Source organism: Taeniopygia guttata, chromosome 17 (assembly GCF_048771995.1).
Source record: "Taeniopygia guttata chromosome 17, bTaeGut7.mat, whole genome shotgun sequence".
NCBI classification, from domain to species: domain Eukaryota; kingdom Metazoa; phylum Chordata; class Aves; order Passeriformes; family Estrildidae; genus Taeniopygia; species Taeniopygia guttata.
Genome location: NC_133042.1, coordinates 3,477,736 through 3,494,659, shown reverse-complemented (window position 1 = coordinate 3,494,659; position 16,924 = coordinate 3,477,736). Strand labels below are relative to the sequence as shown.

General features: G+C 44.8%; 1 protein-coding gene across 1 annotated transcript in view; it reads right to left on the bottom strand.

Annotated features, from left to right (window-relative positions):
- The window catches only part of PAPPA (pappalysin 1), a 180,837-nt gene that overhangs the window by 118,266 nt on the left and 45,647 nt on the right, over window positions 1-16,924 (bottom strand). The window contains exons 3-5 of the mRNA XM_030286607.4: window positions 10,003-10,148; window positions 5,229-5,522; window positions 1,163-1,355 (exon numbers count right to left, since the gene is read on the bottom strand). Coding sequence (XP_030142467.4) covers window positions 1,163-1,355; window positions 5,229-5,522; window positions 10,003-10,148 — 633 coding nt within the window. The remainder of the gene's footprint in view (window positions 1-1,162; window positions 1,356-5,228; window positions 5,523-10,002; window positions 10,149-16,924) is intronic.

Sequence of the window (16,924 nt, the reverse complement as noted above, 5' to 3'; positions counted from 1 at the left end):
GAGCACAAGACCTCTCTTTATCAATTCCTAACAGGATTTGATTTCCCTCCCCATATTAATCTGCAATAAGGGTGGAAAATCTCATCTGAGCAGAAAATATCAGCTCTCTGCCTAGTGGGATAAAGTACAAGCTGGCCACTGAAATGGCCATGGTGTCCTAGCAGTGCTGGAAGGAGTTTCATCCCTGATGGAGGCAGTGGTTTCAAGGTGCTCTCCCAGCACAAAGCAGCAGTGCTGAGGCAGCTTTTTGGGTGCTAATACACTTGTAAATTTGGCCTCCTGTGCTCTGAAGTGCTGCGCTCCTGAAGGACACTCCAAGTTTGCTCTCTATAAAACAACAAAGCAAGAGGTGGAGAAGAAGTGCAAACGGGGATGTGAGTTAATGGTAATGCGAGAAGGTCAGTGATTTGGGAAGTTCTCTGCCAGGACTCCCATAGCTCCTGCAGCTCATCCAAGAGCTGTACAAGAGCATTTCGATGAACTACCCAGTTACTCATGTCATACTGGGGAAGAATTGATCTGAATGTGGGCAGCAATGAGTGCAACTCCTGCCCAGAGCCCTACATTTTCCATTATTGACATCACATAGCTGCATGGCTGCCAGACAGGAATACACATCCCTACGCTGACCTCCAGGACAACATTCACATCATATCCAGGGCTCTGGGACTTTGCCTTGCTCAATTCCCATTTCACATCTACAGCTCAGAGGAGGAGGCATTTGTCCCTGTCCCCAGTCCAGTCACCTCCTTGCCCATGAGCTCTGTGTTGTCAAAACAAGATCCACTTTGTCCTTGCAAAGGGAATGTGAAAAGGGAAGAGGGGGGAACATGCAGGCACAGCCAAAGCCCACAGGTATTTGTGAGCAGCAACAGCAGCAGGAATCACAGGGCTGGAATCTTTGATTGAAAATTCCTCCCATAACATACGGAGAAAGATTTGCCCTTTACATGGCAAATCAATGGCCTTCAACTGAGTGCTACAGGCTGAGAAAGGAAGAGCAGACAACAAATCAATAACCTCCTCAGCATGAACCAATTTAGGAAAGAGCCTTAACCCAGGCTGAGCACTGCACATGACCAAGCTGCGCTCCTGGAGCGGGGCCTCCAGTTCTCCCCTTCCCATTTTTCCAGCACAAAAGTACAGAGCAGAGCATGGTCACCTTTCAAAGAAGTGGCCATCGATGGGTGGAAACCACTCGAGGGTGACAGAGGTGGAGGTGCGAGCCACAATCTGGGGGGCAATAGCCACGGGAGCCGGTTTCTTGGTGGGCTGCCAGCTCTGGTAGACGAGGTCCAGGTAGCAGTGCATCCTGGCCACCTGGTTGGGCGTGAAGGAGTCGGTGCAGTCATCGTCTGGAATTCAAACAGAAGCCACATCAGCCACGTGGGAGAGGAGGTGGGAGCAAGGGGAAGAATTACGACCTGGTGAATGGCAGCTCCTTGGAAGGGCCGGGCTGGGATCCCACAGCACTCCAGAGTTAATGGTCTGTGAAGGAATTAGCGCAGACATCACTTGTGGAGGCAGGTGAAAGGAAACAATGGTTAAAAAGGAAGGAAATAAATCAATAAACGTTCCCTCACGCTGACCTGGGATACACCTGAAGCACACAGAGATCATCCCTAAACCAGTCAGAGACATGGAGGGGAAGAAACAGAAAGCTTCAGTGCAGCACTTTCTGCTCAGGATTTAGGCCACCAATGGAGCTCTGGGTTTAAAAGAATTTCACATTTAAGAGAATATGTCTGAGAAAGAGATAAGGAAGATGGAAGGGTAAAGGAGAAAATACTGACTGGCAGTCATGCAAACTAAGGGCAACAGACTGTCAGATCTCTCAGATTAAAACACCAGAGAATTTAAAAATGCATAACTTTTAAAGTTCTTAAATTTTCTAATGAGTAAATAAAAATGTTCTGAAAGATCAATTCAAAATATCCTTCCAAACACTGATAAAAATGTAAATTTTTGGTGCAAAAAATAACTTCAGTCCTATAAAAAATCTCCCCCATTACCACTATGATTCTAACCCCTTTCTGAACATTTCTTGATATTTCTAATTTCTTTTTCATTCAAATGAAGGAATAATTGTGCTGGATAACTTCCCATAAATACCCATTTCTCATTTCATCTTGTTTTCCTCAAACATGATTTGGCAACAAGAACACATCCAGTGCCCTCTGAACACCATACAGCTTTACAACTACAATGCCCCAGAGTAGCAGAAAATTGCTGTTTCTCTATTGTGCAGATCCCAGAGGGAATAAATATGTTGTGCAAAGTCACCCAGCAAAGCTACGCCGAGGAACTCAATGCTAAGCACTTCAACCATTTTCTGGTGTTCTTCCCATCAGTTGAAAAGCTCTTGAAAAGACAGAGTGTTTCTTCACGTGTGCCTGCAGAGTTCTGAGCCCAGCAGAGCTCGGTCCCAGCTGGGATCCAAACAACAATGACAGTTCTGCACAGGTCAAGTGCTGCACTTCTCTGGGAAGATGCAGGTCACCGGAGGCTGCTTGGGAGCTGCGTGTAAGTTCAATATTGTGACAGCGTTAGGAGGTGCTCTGATGTTTGCAAGTCTGTGCCCTGTGGTACTCCAGAGGAACAAGAAAATATGAATTTCTTCTAAAGACAAATGAGTATTTGCTGGCTAATTTAAAACCTGGCCACATCTTCCCAGAGATGCAGGCAAAAGGAGACAGCGCCTGTCGGGATCCTGCTCAGACTCCAGCCCTCCCACAGTAGGGACACACCAACTCACGTGTTTTCCTGTATCTCTCCCAGTTCCACTGAGCAGTGACACTCCTCTGATCAAACATGCACAGCAGATAGACACACACCACCCGCTTGATAATATCTACAAATCCCTGTGGGTATGCAAAAAGCTGCTTAAATGTGACATCTCTGGATTTCCTCAATAATTATCGATGGTCTACCCCTGAGCACGCTGTAAAAGCCATAAATATTCTTCACGGAAGCAGAGAAGGAGACAAAGGCCCTTAATAGCCATCATAAAAGAACAATAAAATATATATCGGACAAAGCAGTGGGACAATGGCACAGGAGAAAGATGACCTGCATTCTCAATCTGTTTAAACATCAGCACAGCCGTGTCCAGGGGGAGGGGAAGGGAGGAGAGGCGAGGGAGAAAGATGTTCCACTCAATATCAAGAAAGGTTTGAGATCCTCAGATAAAGCAATAATTGTAGAAATTCTATACTTTGCTGGGATGATTATGCCAACAGAATTCAGAAGAATTCGTAATGATTTCATGAAAAGTCATCTAAAAGACTAACTAATCTTTTATTTGGGTACACCACAGCTATTTGGACTTGTAAAAATAATTTATAAGTCCTGTTTCTCACACTACCTAATCTTTTGGCCACTGTAACTTGTTATTCCAGGAAAAATAAAAATTGTCAGTCAAAGTCTGTTCTTTGCTCAGGGCTGGGGGTAGCTGGGCAGATGGATGGGACAGGAACAGACAGACAAATACAATAAGATCAAGCTGTACATGAGCAGCAAAACAGAAATGAAAGAAAGGCAATTCCTAGAACTGCATGACCTCAACCTACATGTTTCAAAGGTATTTTGACAGCAATTTAATACCCTGATACATTTTACTCCACTGGCAACAACAGAAAAGCAAACAGATTCATGCTTGAGCTCCAGAGATATCTATCACGTCGCTTCACTTGATTTTTCAAGGGAAAAGAAGAGGTTTCAGCTCAGAACACCAGCACACATGTAGCTCCCAGGAGCAGATGGGTATCTCTGTGGTCTGCCTTTGTCTCAGCTCCCGAGTCAGCTGGCAAGGCAAGTTCTCTTTGGGAGATAAGAGTTCAGAGTTTTGAAACAGACATGCTCCACCTCTCACCACATCCAAAAGAGCAGATTTGGTGGGGGATTTTAGCACCTGGAGTGGCCCTGTCTTATCTGAGGGACGTTACCATGAGGCTGGACTTGGTGCTCAGGCTCTGTGCCTGACCACAGGCACCACAGCACAGAGCACACTGAGGCGCTGACTTGGTGTGTTTGTCCCTGAAAGCACCCTCTAAACAAACAGAAAAACAGAGAGAAAACTTGGCATTGCTTTTAGCTAGTGCCACAAAGGGCATAAAAGCATTTTGGTTATAAATCATTTCAATCCATGCCCCAGATGACATTAAACACTTTGCTTCTCTACAGTTTTATTACAGAATAAGCACTCCTGTGACCTTTTGAGTGGGAAATCTGTGTTTTTGCCTGGAGTATAAAGGTGCCCTTCAGTGTCTGTAAGTATATTGGTTGCCTTTAAAATGTTGTTGATTCTGTCAACTCGCTGTCATGGATTGTCACCACAGAGAGACCCTGCGGCCCAAAATAACGGGAAAAACAAGTCAAGATATCCCCTGTTCCTCCTGAGAAATAACAGAAGAGCTTTCAGCTCCCCTTGAGCTTCCAGAGGTGCATCAAGGACCCCACTCCAGCCTCATGCAGTGGGCAGGGTCACAGGAGCAAATGCCCTCTTTGGGATTTCTCTGTTGGGAGAATGCACATCTGGGCAGCAGAGCTGTGCCTGCACAGTTGTAACCACAGCAGCTTTTGCTTTGAGGGGTGGCTTTACCACACTGATATGGAGCTTCTGTTGCTGCCCTCCCAGTACAAACCAGCACAGCACACTGGTAGTCCTTGACTAGGCAGAATCCCACTATTCACATCCTAAAGAGGGAACTGGGATGTGGTTCCAAATCAAACCCAAACATGGCATTTCAACAGACACCTGGAGGCATGGGCAGTGCCTCGTTAGTTGTCTACTTGTCACAGGGTTATCCGACAGCTTCGATGGTTCAATATTCATATGACATTCTATATCTCCTTGGGAGAGTATAAAAAACTCTGGATTTGAGTTTTTCAAAGACCTCATAGATCAGGCATCCAGATCTCAGAGAAACAGGGTGTCAGGTCTGCTGTAGAGCCTTTAGAAGCTGTTTTCTTAATGCTTATCTCATTTCTTCCATCCCCCAAAACTTCTGCCTAGTCTTTGCATGAAACTCTGTGAATTTGGGGAAAACGGATAAAATAAAAGGAGAATTAAAAGGGATTCTGGAGACTATCAAGTCTGATCCCTCATCAAGCCGGGACCTAGACCTTTATCAGCATAAAGAAATGGACTGGGAAATCAGGGGTAATACCTCAATTCTTTGTTCCTGCTTGGCCACAGACCCCCCAGCAACCTGAGCAAAGGCCAGTACCTGCGTAGCTCATGAAGTTACTGAAGGGCGTGTTCAGGAAACTGTGGAAACCGCAGGTGTCATTGCCAGGCCCAGGATCCCCACACAGCTTGTGCTTAGGAGCAGGGTTGGTGTCACTGCACAGGTCCCCAGTCTCGAAGGAGGGCTCCGTTTCCATGCACGGGTCGCTGCAGGACAGGATCTCAGAGATGCCCCTGAAGACGTGGTAGAGCCCCAGGCTGTGCCCAATTTCGTGGATCATGGTGTGTGTGTGGCCAGGGATTCCGTAGAAGGAAGGATTCAGCACAATGCCACCTGCAAGGGGAAAGAGAACACTTCTAGGTTTGCCTCGTGTTCCTCAGGACAGCAGGAGAAAGGGGAAACACCTTCCTAAGGGTAGGTCCTCGGGCAGTTTGTTGGATCCTCTGTAGCACAGACAGGTTTTTGCAGAACCAGACATATTTCCTGCCCGGAGAAGTTTCATCTCCCCCTTAATCTGCGGCTCTAAGGAGGAGGAACTGTGGGACAAAGCTCAACATCCCAAACCAAAAACAGTGAAACAATCAGTCTTTCAACTGAATAAACACACATTAGGTTTTTTGTTAACTTAGAGGAAAATCCTGCATGAAATTACTTCCTACTATGCTATTCTAGATAATTTCATGTGCTTAAAGAGTGTGACTCTGCCCAGAAAGGTGTAAGCAACATATTTGACACCAAGAGTCAAACAAAACACACCTGGAACAGTCTGTGTATAATATTCCCCAGGGTAAAGATGTGAGAAAAGCTTATTAACTTCTGAAACACCCTGAGAATTGCAGAAGACTACACCAATACTTGCAAATTAAGAGCTGGGCAAAGCAAAGTGTGCACACCCAAGGCTGGAGCAGTTTTTTCAGGGTGTTGTGGAGGCAGCTTTGAAGTAACTGTCAGAAACACACTGTTCATGTACTCAGAGAAGCCTGGCTTGATCTGAACTGCACAGTCCACTAATGAATATGCATTAAGTCTAAAGTGTCAAAAAAATATGAAATCCTTGAATGTGATAACCCTGAAAGAACTATGTGGTTATTAAATGTTTGCAAAGAAAACTAATGGTGTTTTCTGTTGTATGAATAAAGGGATGTGCAAATAAGCAAATGGCAAATTAGTGATTTGCAGTACACTGAATTAATAAAATGAACTATATTTTTAGTTCAGTTAGATGTACCTTTTTATTTAAAATATGCTTGATATTTTCATTATTTAGCTTGTTGATCTCAACTTTTCCATGCCCTTTATTTAAAACTCTTTTTGTGTCCTGCCTATCATGAGAAGAGGAGACTGCTTTGTAAAACTTATAGTGGGAATATAAATCTTGGACATGGTACTCTAATAACTTATTGACAATGAGGAGAGAAAAGGTTTTGGCAGCAGGAACTTTATCAGTGGCTGTAGCATAGGGAAGATGAGATCATCGAGTTCTGATGCACCATAGACCCTTCATCCTCATCTGCCTGGAGACTTGGTTGTAAAAACCATGTAATTAGAGGAAAATGAGACCATGGCATTCTTAAGAAGTCCTCTAAATTCCACTCTCAAACCAATTAGGTCTATACCATCCCTCACACACTCTGGCCTGTTGCCTCTTCACAACCCCTGATGACATGACTGCCCCAGCAATCAATGTCAGCACTCAGCATCCCTACAGCTGCAAGGATTTAACTCACATCTAATCTGAATTGATTTTTTGGCAATTTAAGTTCATGACTTCAAGTCCTTCCTCACACGGATATGAAGAACAGAAGATTCTCCTCCCCTTTCATCAGCTTTTATGAGATTGTCATCATCCCCACTTCAGGCTCTTTCCCTTCAGTCTGAATCTCTGTAATCCCTTCAGTATTTTCTTGGAGCTCAACCCTTTTCCTAGACCTCCCTGACTGTGGCTCTGCTTTGATTTTCCCCATTACCTCAGGTTTTCCTCTAAGAACAACGTCCAAAACACAACATGAGCACTTCAGCTGAAGCTGTGTCAGTGCTCAAGGAGCACTTTGGATGTCCTGAAGGGACACACACATAAATATCAGGAGAAAAAAAATCTTCCCTCTGAGCAGGGGCACATGTGAAAATGCGCACAGGATGGAGAGGAATCCCATGGACATATACAAATACATAAAAATTGTTCTAAAAAAGAGAACAGAAAATTTGAATGCGCACACAAAAGAGTAAATAAAATATGCCGTGCTGCAGCATCTTGTCTCCGATGCCACACATAGCATCTGCACCTCCTTTTCACAGCACTGAACTGCTCCTCACACCAGTTCTCCACATTCTCAATTAATTATATACAGACCTACCAGCATGCAGCTCAACAATAACCCCATGATTCCTCTCTCTTTCCCTCTATGCAATAAAAGTTCTGATTCCTCTGGTGCTTGGTCTCTACCAGGGTGGAGCCATTTATACACAGAGAGTACCCTGACATATTTTTTGAGGTTCTCTCCCCCAAAAAGAATTCCAGACGTTTTTGTGTTTTGTTTTTTTTTTTTTTTTTCCAGTGTCAGGAATATTGGTAAAATTCCTCAGCAGGATGTGCCTTCAGTAAAGCTGGTTAAATTGTTCTGGCATTGGAGAACCCTGAGGCAGCTGGAGAGGGAGATTTTATTTTTGCCTTTGTTGAAAATTTATATTTTTTATAGCTGTCAAGAATCTAAATCAATTGCAGTTTTACAGAAAAGATAAACTCCCTCACCCAGACAATCTCTATCCCAGCCTTTAGATCTGCACCACAGGACATATTTCATATTTTTTATTAAGTACATATTGGATTTATAGAAGAGAGTAAAAAAGATTAAAGATGAATTCTTACAAACCAAGCACAGGTCTGGGAGGGCTGTTATGACAGGAAATTATGAGCATTATTTATTTATTTTTTACTTTTTTCCCCCTCAGCAAGTCAAATTTAATCTGCTGTCCAATGTCTATTTTTTTCTTGTGAGTTCTTTTTTTGGTCAATGAACTCTGTCAATGCTCTGTAGGAGCTGAATTTAAATTGTTTTGCTCAGGCATGATGCTGATAATTAGCTTAACGAAGTGACAGAAGAACTCATCAGGGCTTTGGGCGAGCCCCAGCCCTCTTGCAGAAGGTTCTTCTTGGCACTCTCCCCTTGTTCTCTGCTCCCTCCCATGGCAACACCAAGGGAAGCTGTGAAAATCCTCATTTAGGGAAGGAGCAGCTCTATTACAGCCACATCCCACTTGCACAGTGACTGGGGCTAATGTCTCACAGAATCACTGAACCTTCTGGGTTGGGAAGGGGCACACAAGAATCATCAAATCCAACTCTTCAGCAAATGGCCCACACAGAGATCAAACCCACAACCAGCAATCCACGCTGGTTATCATCCCAAAGTGATAGAAATCCCATCACTGAGGGTGCTGGTCAAGGCTGGGGTTAAGATCTATCCCTGTTTTTGCCAGATGCTGCCTTGGGGAATGGTCACTGGTGGGCATTTCCAGAACCTTCTGGTTTGGGTGCTCCCAAAAGGAGCCTGCAGAGACGAGGCTGCAGGCAAGCCAGAGTGGAAGTGGTTTCAGTTCCAGCTGAGCTCAGCAGGAGTGTCAGTGTGTAAATGCTGCTCCTCGGGAAGGGAAGTTTGCTCACACGTCTTCCAGAGCAGCTGCAGAGCTGGATGTTGTAATAAAACATGTAATAAACTGAAGCAGAGCAGCCAGTGCCAACTGCTTGGTCTGACCACGGGGCCTGTCCCTGCTGTGGAGGCAGGTGACCATAAAGACATGGTCACATCTCATCTTTGGGGTATTTTTGACCTTGGAAAAGCCCCTCTGACTGATGGCTATTCCATACAGCTCAACTTCCGTTGTATGTTTTAGGATAATAAACTCTGCTTGTTCTCCTCATGTAGGTTTATAGTCACCATAGCTTTTTTATTTAGCTCAACGTGGGGTTGGGCAATATAAAAACTGGCTGAAACAGTCTATCACAAAGATTTAACTTGGCTGAAACCAGACTTCACTTGCAGCCTAAGAAGGTCTGGATGAGCTGGTGAAATATCTGGAAAACCTATGTGAGCTCCTGCTCAGAGGAGGTGATCAGACCAGGTTTTCAGCTCGAGGGAGGTTTGTGAAGTTAGGAGAAGCTCATACTGACTCAGTCAGTGCCTTCTGAACCTTTTGAGGCTCCTCTGACATTCTGCAGGTGGCAGTGAGTCATTTGGGAGGCTGCAGAGCTTTGTCTGGATCCCCGGGTTCCAGCAGCAACCTGCTTATGAAACACACTGGGCAGTCTGCAGGGCAGTGAACTCCTTCCAGTTCCACTCAAGTGAACATTAGAAATACAATCCCTCGGCTGTTTGCTCTTTTGCACATTGGTAGAGAAAAATAGCAGCAGATTTTAGCTACAGTCTGACAGCTAATTGAATACTCGCTGATGAACTAAGGATCAGAATGTAACAGGCTAAGGTTAAAGATTCACCTCTGTCTCATCCCCTCACCTATCCCCCAATCTTCTGCAAACTGCTCCCATGGGGTGAATGCCCTGCAAAGTAGCTTCACTGGAAAGGTGAAATACTTTCAGCTTGACATCATCTACAAATACCATAATATGCTTTGGGTTTATAACCTAATATTTTCCTGGTTGTGAGCCAGTATCTGGGAATCGTGAAATACTTTTTTTCCCCTGACTATATATTAGAGGAATGATAAGAAATCAGAATGGAGCTTAACGCATATTTGTCTTTCCTTCTTAGTGCCTCTAAAGAATGCTTTGCAAAGAAGAAACATCTTTATCACTCACCTAGATGCATCAAGGCTTCTTTGTCCCACGGCCAAGTTGCCACTCCAGCCAGTTCTTCCTCAGAGGAGTTGGCAAAAAAGATGTTGAGGTGTGTGGATCCATCCAGTTTGAGTATGTTTTTAAGTTCATTGACATCCAAGTATGCCCTGTAGGAAAAGAAAAGCATTTTTTTCCTAAGGGTGACACAAAAGCAACAGAGCACTGAAGAAGTGCTGCAACCCAGGCAAAGGTCTTATAATGCCCTGCATATCAATCCCCTGAAATGTTTTAATAACCCACTCCCAAAGTTTGATTACTTTGCATCCATGTAGTGAAGCTCATCTAAAACTTCGGACCATTGATTAACTAAGGCGATAAAACTCAAGGTAAATACATAAAGCTGTCCACATTCTCAAGATAAGTATAGGAATCTATTTATTATGAATATAATTAACCAAGTATTATGGTCATTAAATCTTTTTACACCAGCAGTTAGCTTGCACATTTCTTCTAAGCTGTTTGTTGTTGTTACCTCTAATTTTCCTTCACAATAACAAGTTTCACATCCTCAGACTGGCACCACAACTAACACCAGCTCACAGAGCCACTCCTTTAGCACCAGTGGCAGTAACTGGTGCTGAAACCCACGTGGCCTAACCCTGACGTCCCATAACTGGTTGGGAATTGCTGTTCCCCAAACACAAAGTTGTGCCAAGGGGTTTCCTTGCACAAGCTCTCCCCAGGAGTGGTACCATACCATGCTATAAATTCCTAAGGTTCCTCAGGTCCTCCCAGGGCGAGCAGCATTTCTCTTCGCTTTTGAGATGCCTGGAAATCGCCAGAGAAATCTGTCTGCAGGCAAGCTAAGCCAAACCCTTAAGCTTGATGGATGTTGGGGTTACTTTTGCTCCTTTAAAAGAGTAAATTTTCTAATACTGGAATATAGGAGCACATACCATGGTGCCACACTGCTTTGCACTGCTCCAACTCACAGTAAAGCTGGAGAAAACAAACTGTAATATTAAACCCACTGGTTCTCTGTTTCCAGCTCACACTGCCTTTTGATATGAAGTGTTGTGACATGAGAAAAGCTAGAAGGGGGATATCTTGTAATATGTTCACTTGACAGGTGGGGACCCTAGAGAGAGGGAGCCCACTGAGCCAAGCATGGTTCAAAGGCTGCAAGGAACAGACACCACCACGGTCTTGAGCAGGCTGATTCCTGCCTCCTGGAGTCCCCCTTTGTGAGTGCATGCATGTGTAAGGCTCACACAGCTCTCCCAAGACACACACCCCCACAAGCTCTGAGAAGGGTTCCCTGCATACTTTGCAAGGCTTTTGCTCCCAGAAGGGTAAAGAAAAAATGGGGGAGCTGGCTCAGCACCAAGATCTTTCTGTCCTTCCCCGGAGGACTCCCAAATGGAAAACACATTCATATTTCCACAATAGCTTCCCCTGCCACTTGCTGAAGTCATTGCCTCCAAAATAGATCATGGCTGGGTGTCCCCAGGCCCTGGCTGACTCATGGAGGAAGATGTGCTCTTTGGGGACACCAGTGGAAGGGGATGTTTCCATTCCATAGAGTGTTTATCTTCCAATCAAATGGGGATGACATCCTGAAGGACAGGTCAGCTCTGTGACCCTTTACACATTTCTCATCTCTCCAGTGTTCTCAACACATCCATGGAAAATACACAGACCTTCCCCTTAGCTCCTCGAGCTTGTCCTGCCTGGATCGGCACAATGCTCTGGGGCTCTGCTCCATCTACTCCCAGGATCTTCTTTGTGCCTTAGAAAACATCTTTTCCAAGCATGGCCTCCTACTTAGACATATCCATGAGCTTGAAATTACATGTGAGAACTGATGTGCACTTCCAAATGTTCTTAGTGTGAGAGCACTGGGGGAATGTGTGACAGGGGCTGTGACCACAGGGAGGGGACAGTGTGTGCCTGCACCTGTGGCAGCTCCCTGACAGTGAGCAAAAGTGTAAGAGAGAGGGTGGGAGTGATGTGGTGCTTTGTGCAAGAGAGAGGAGCAGGAACAGAAGCACCCAGTGTGATTAGAACAATGTTTATGTGTTTGTATTACCACGGGAAGGAAGGTCCTGCTGCCTGAACTGACAGCGCTGTTGGCTCTGGATGTGGATGCTTTATGTACATGCAAATCCCTGTAGGAGTAACCATAATCCAACTCCCCTCCTGAGATTATCATTTTTATCCTTCCTCTTCCCTCATGGTTTCAAATAATCTAAACTAATATTTCTTTATTCTCAGCTGTCTCTTTGCTTATCGTTTACACAATCCAATCCCCATTTATCTCTCAGTGCACGGCCACAGTTTCTCTTTCTCTTCCATACAGCCCATGTGCTCCAACATCCAGGGCTACGAGGATTATTACTGCAAAAAAAACATCCAGAGCAGACAGCATTTAACTAATTGGTCAGTGATGGCAATACTTCACACAGACTGGACTCATGCCTCATGTAAATCCACCCTACTAAGTCCTTTGGACTTGTGTTTCTGATATTTCTCTGATCACTTTGCTAGCCAGTGGAGGGCTGTGAGTGAGCAGAATGTATTCAGTGGTGGAAGAACAGAATGCCAAGAGGGTTTGAAGCAAAGGATCTGCCCGGGTTTAGGTGTAAGTAGATCATGCTTGGAAGGCAATTAATGCAGATTCCTTCATGGAAGCAGCCAGCAACCCCCAGCACATAAATGTGCCCAAGCCCTGAGCTCAGGCAGAGCCCTGGGAAGTGTGTGAGTGTGTGTGTGTGCCTGTGTGAGCGTGCAGGAGCAGAGATGTGAGTGTGGCAGTGAGGGCTTGGACACTGCACACACGTGAGGCAGACAAGAGAATGTGAGGAACCAGTGTGTGCGTGTGTAAGAGATAAAAACACGAGCTGGAATTCCTTCCTCTCCTTCCTCCCCATGTTTCTAATAACCTCCCATCCCTATCCATCATCGCCACATTCCTACACTCAAGGAGGCATAAATTAACTACTTTTGCAGTTCATGTCCAACTCCGTAGCCGCAGGCAGCAGACCCAACAGTTACCAGGTCAAAACAGCTTTCAGTTATTGCTTTGGACTAGGCTGACTCCCCCCTGCTTCCTTATCAGCCCAGACTATCTGACCCAGCGCAATCTGCGAGCGCTGCTTACACTTCTCAAGGTTATGTGGGTCCCCTGACAGAGGACATTATGTCTGTCACATGGGCTCATGCCAGAGAGAGCCAAAGAGCCCAGCCTTTCCAGCACTGCCAAACTCGCATTTCAAAGACATGAGTGCAGTCTTGGAAAGGGATCAAAGCTTTTCCAACTGTCATTAGAATATTTCCTTTATGCATCTCTCTGTGAGTGCCAGCAACATATTTTATAAAATTCATTGGCTCGAGATGGTACCTCCAATATAAACCTGAATGGGGGAACTGTCAGGGCAAGTCTATGTGGAAAACAAAACAAAACCCAAAGCACAACAAAACACGTGTAATTCCTGTAATGGAAAAAACATACGATGCTGTGAGCATGCCTTGCTGGAGAAAGCCTAATGAGCCTATTAGTGCATCATAAAAGGTCTCCTTTGCTGGAATCTGTTTTAGACATACAAGTTCTATGGGCTGTTTAAGGCCATTTGGGACACCAAATCATATCAGGCAATGCTCGCATTCCCACCCAGATATTTTCATCGACTTATTTGTTCAATGCACGGTTTTTGTTTTCTTTTTCCCTCTGCTGCAGTGCAAAAAGCCCTCTGAAACTGTTCTGTGCAGCAGCTCACCGTTATCCAGTGAACCCCAGCCCTCAGCCAGGGATATGGATCCCATGCAGTGCTCCAGTTTCAGTCTAATGGAGTTTTTAGCTCACCCAGCAGTGTCTCTCGGTGGTCCTACCCATCACAGAGCCCACCCCATCAGTCACCCAGCCATTATCCCCGTGCCTGTCTCATCTCTCAAACCCATTTCCTGTCCATTTGGGCTGTGGCTTGTCCCCAGGCAATGAGATGAAGCCCTTGGCCACCAGCCCCACCTGCCTGTGGGAGTCACTGTGAGGAGCTCCCTTTGCTGGACCCTGCACATCCAAACCCAGCCACAAACCCCTGTGCTCTGTGCTGAGCCACACATTTGCAATGGCTCTTAAACTCAGCTGATATCAGGTTTAATCATATTAAATCTGGTTTTGGTGACTAGAATTGAGCAGCTTTGTTGGGGCTTGGCAACATTTCCTCCTTTTCTTTTCTTCTAAGTCAGAAAGTGGTTTCCCCAAATTTCCCTGATGTGGCTGGGCTGCAGCTTCTTGCACTCCTGGTTGTTTTTGCAAGGAACACAGAGTCTTAGAGACTTATTGTTAGGAAATTTCCTACTGTTTGCTCCCAGTTATTCTCTATTTTTCTTTGTTTTATTTTGGTTTGGTTTTTTCCTTCAAAGACAAGTGTCACTTTACAGCAAGAAAACAGTGTACTTAAGATATTATTTGTAAGATCCCATCCAAACACAGAGTAAGAACTTTGCTATCTGCTCACTGTGGAGTATGGTCTGCAACTGCCTGGTGAGTTTGTTAGGAACAGAAGACACTACATTTCATCCTTAAAAAAAAACCCAACCAAAAACCAACAGCACCTCCTGAACTGGGAAGCCAGCCTCAAAATTCTCAGTTTTCAATACTGACATACAGTGTCCTATCCTTTACCTACTGGGCTCAGCACACAGCAGGACAAGATAAACCTGCTGGAATCACAGGGCCCCAGTGAATCACTCTTCTTCCCAAGACTCCTCAGAAATGTCAGCCCAGCCTAAACCACGGTGCATGGTTTAGACAAAGAGAAAGCTTTTCTTTGGACAGCCCTGGGGCACTCTCCATCCACCTGTGACAGATTTTGGTGTGATTCCCCACATGGTGTGGCTGACAGGTCTCGGCGGTGTTCCCTGTGTCCCTCCAGGTCTCATCCTGGCCCCAGGATTTGGGGGAGCAGCAGTGACCCCAGCAGTGGGTGTGTGGACAGGCACCCAGCGCGTGTCTGTCCTGGTTGTCCAACCCACACTGAGTGCCCAAGGTTTCAGGGTGCAGCATACACCTAGAGATTCTCAGTGTCTGCAGTGAAAAGCAAGAACATTTTGAGATAAAGGATATTCTTCCTGAAGATAGTGGCAAGAGCCACGACTGTAACAGCACTGAAAGCTGACCTTGAAATGGGGCCATTTGGCAGATGTGCACAGCTGTAATTTATATTTTCCTTTTGTGATTTCTCAGTCCTGGGTGGTTAGACAGCTAACTGTCCTTTTGAAGAGGCAGTGTTGATGCCAGTGTGAGAGGGCCCTTTGCCCTCTGTCATAGAGTCACAGAAAAGTGAGTCTGGAAACGATGTCCAGAGACCACAGCTGCCAGCCCTTCACCCCTAAGCTAAGGCATCTTCCTGTGTCACCAAGTAAATTTTTATTTAGCTCACTTAAAGCCACACATGACAGGGACTATGTCAGTGTCCCAGTAACCTGCAGCCCTTGTTTCAAGTCCTTTATGGTCAGAAAGTTTTGTTGTTTTTTTTTTTTCTCTAAAGGTCAGCCTAAATGTTTTTTGCTCTATTAGAGGAGTATTTGTGCCATTCAACCACTGACAGGGAGATTGGATTCCCTTCTGCTTTACCAAACCTATTACTTATTTGAAAGCCTGTTATATCTCCTGTACATCATTTCATTTTTAGGCTAAAACCATCTTATTTCCTCAGCCTTTCTCCCTGCTTTTAAGACCTCTGCTTGTTTCTGATGCTCTTATCTGTACTCTGCACATCTCTCCCAAAGGCAGGTCATCAAAAGGGAACACAGCCCTCAAGCTGAGAGTTTATCAGTGCCATGTAACTGCTGCGTTCGTCCTGTCTGTCACCTCCAACCTGACACAAAGACACAGGAGAGATTTCAGACCTCCAAATATTTCTAACTTCTTCTTTTTTTTTTTTTTTTTTTTTTTTTTTAACCTGAAGTGTTACAGGTCTATAAAAGAACTGTATAAAAAAAGATCTACAAACTCTCTTTAGCAGTGGACGTGCAATAAAATTTGTGTCTGACCTGATGTTAAAGATTTGCTTTTGCTGGCAAATTCAATTTTGCTTCTCGTTTCAGACGGATTGCCATAAATCATGTGCAGCAGGAAGAGTGCCTCATCTACACTGAGTTTAGTGCTAATTTAAGACACTGGTGTAAGTGTAGTAAAAATCACGATAATTTATTGATAAAGGTATAAATCTTTCAGTGACTGGGACAGAGCCTGGAACACAGCAGAACCAGAATACTACAAGTGAGAGGCTTCAGGTCCCGGTTTAGATCCAGATCACTGCCTGTGTGCACACTGAAATCCAAGTGTGTAACTGTAATTCCAGCCACATCCAACCCAGGCAGTCGCTAGGTCATGTCCACAAGCATAAATTGCAAAGCACTGTCAGCACATGCAGGCTTGGCAGCTCTGAAAGAATTTTGGTTTATCTGCTGTAGCAAAATGTCCTCTGCAGGCCCCAAAATCTGATCTTCCGTTACAAGAGAGCAGAAATGCTCTGGCAAAAAAATATAATAATGATAACGATCCAAGAAAAGCCACTTAGGATAATTGTTCAGATGTAAATCCAGCTCCTTGGGTAGGTTTGTAGCCCCTGCTGAACTCTGTGTCACTCTGTGGCACTGTTAATGCATTCAGGTGAGCCTGCTAAACCTGGACATGGGGTTTTTCATCACTGACAGGTTTTACAGTTAAGACTGACCCCTAAGCAAAAAATAATGCAGAATAAAAGCCAGCGTGGCTATAAACTCTGGGTGTTCATTGATCCCAGGTTTCCCTTTTCCAAACTGAATTAATTCTACCACTAGGTTAGTGACTCAGGCTTTACTCACCCAATTAAAAAAATATGTTTAAAAAATTATAGAGGGAAAACAAGAACTTTACAACTTTACTGTACAAAATATG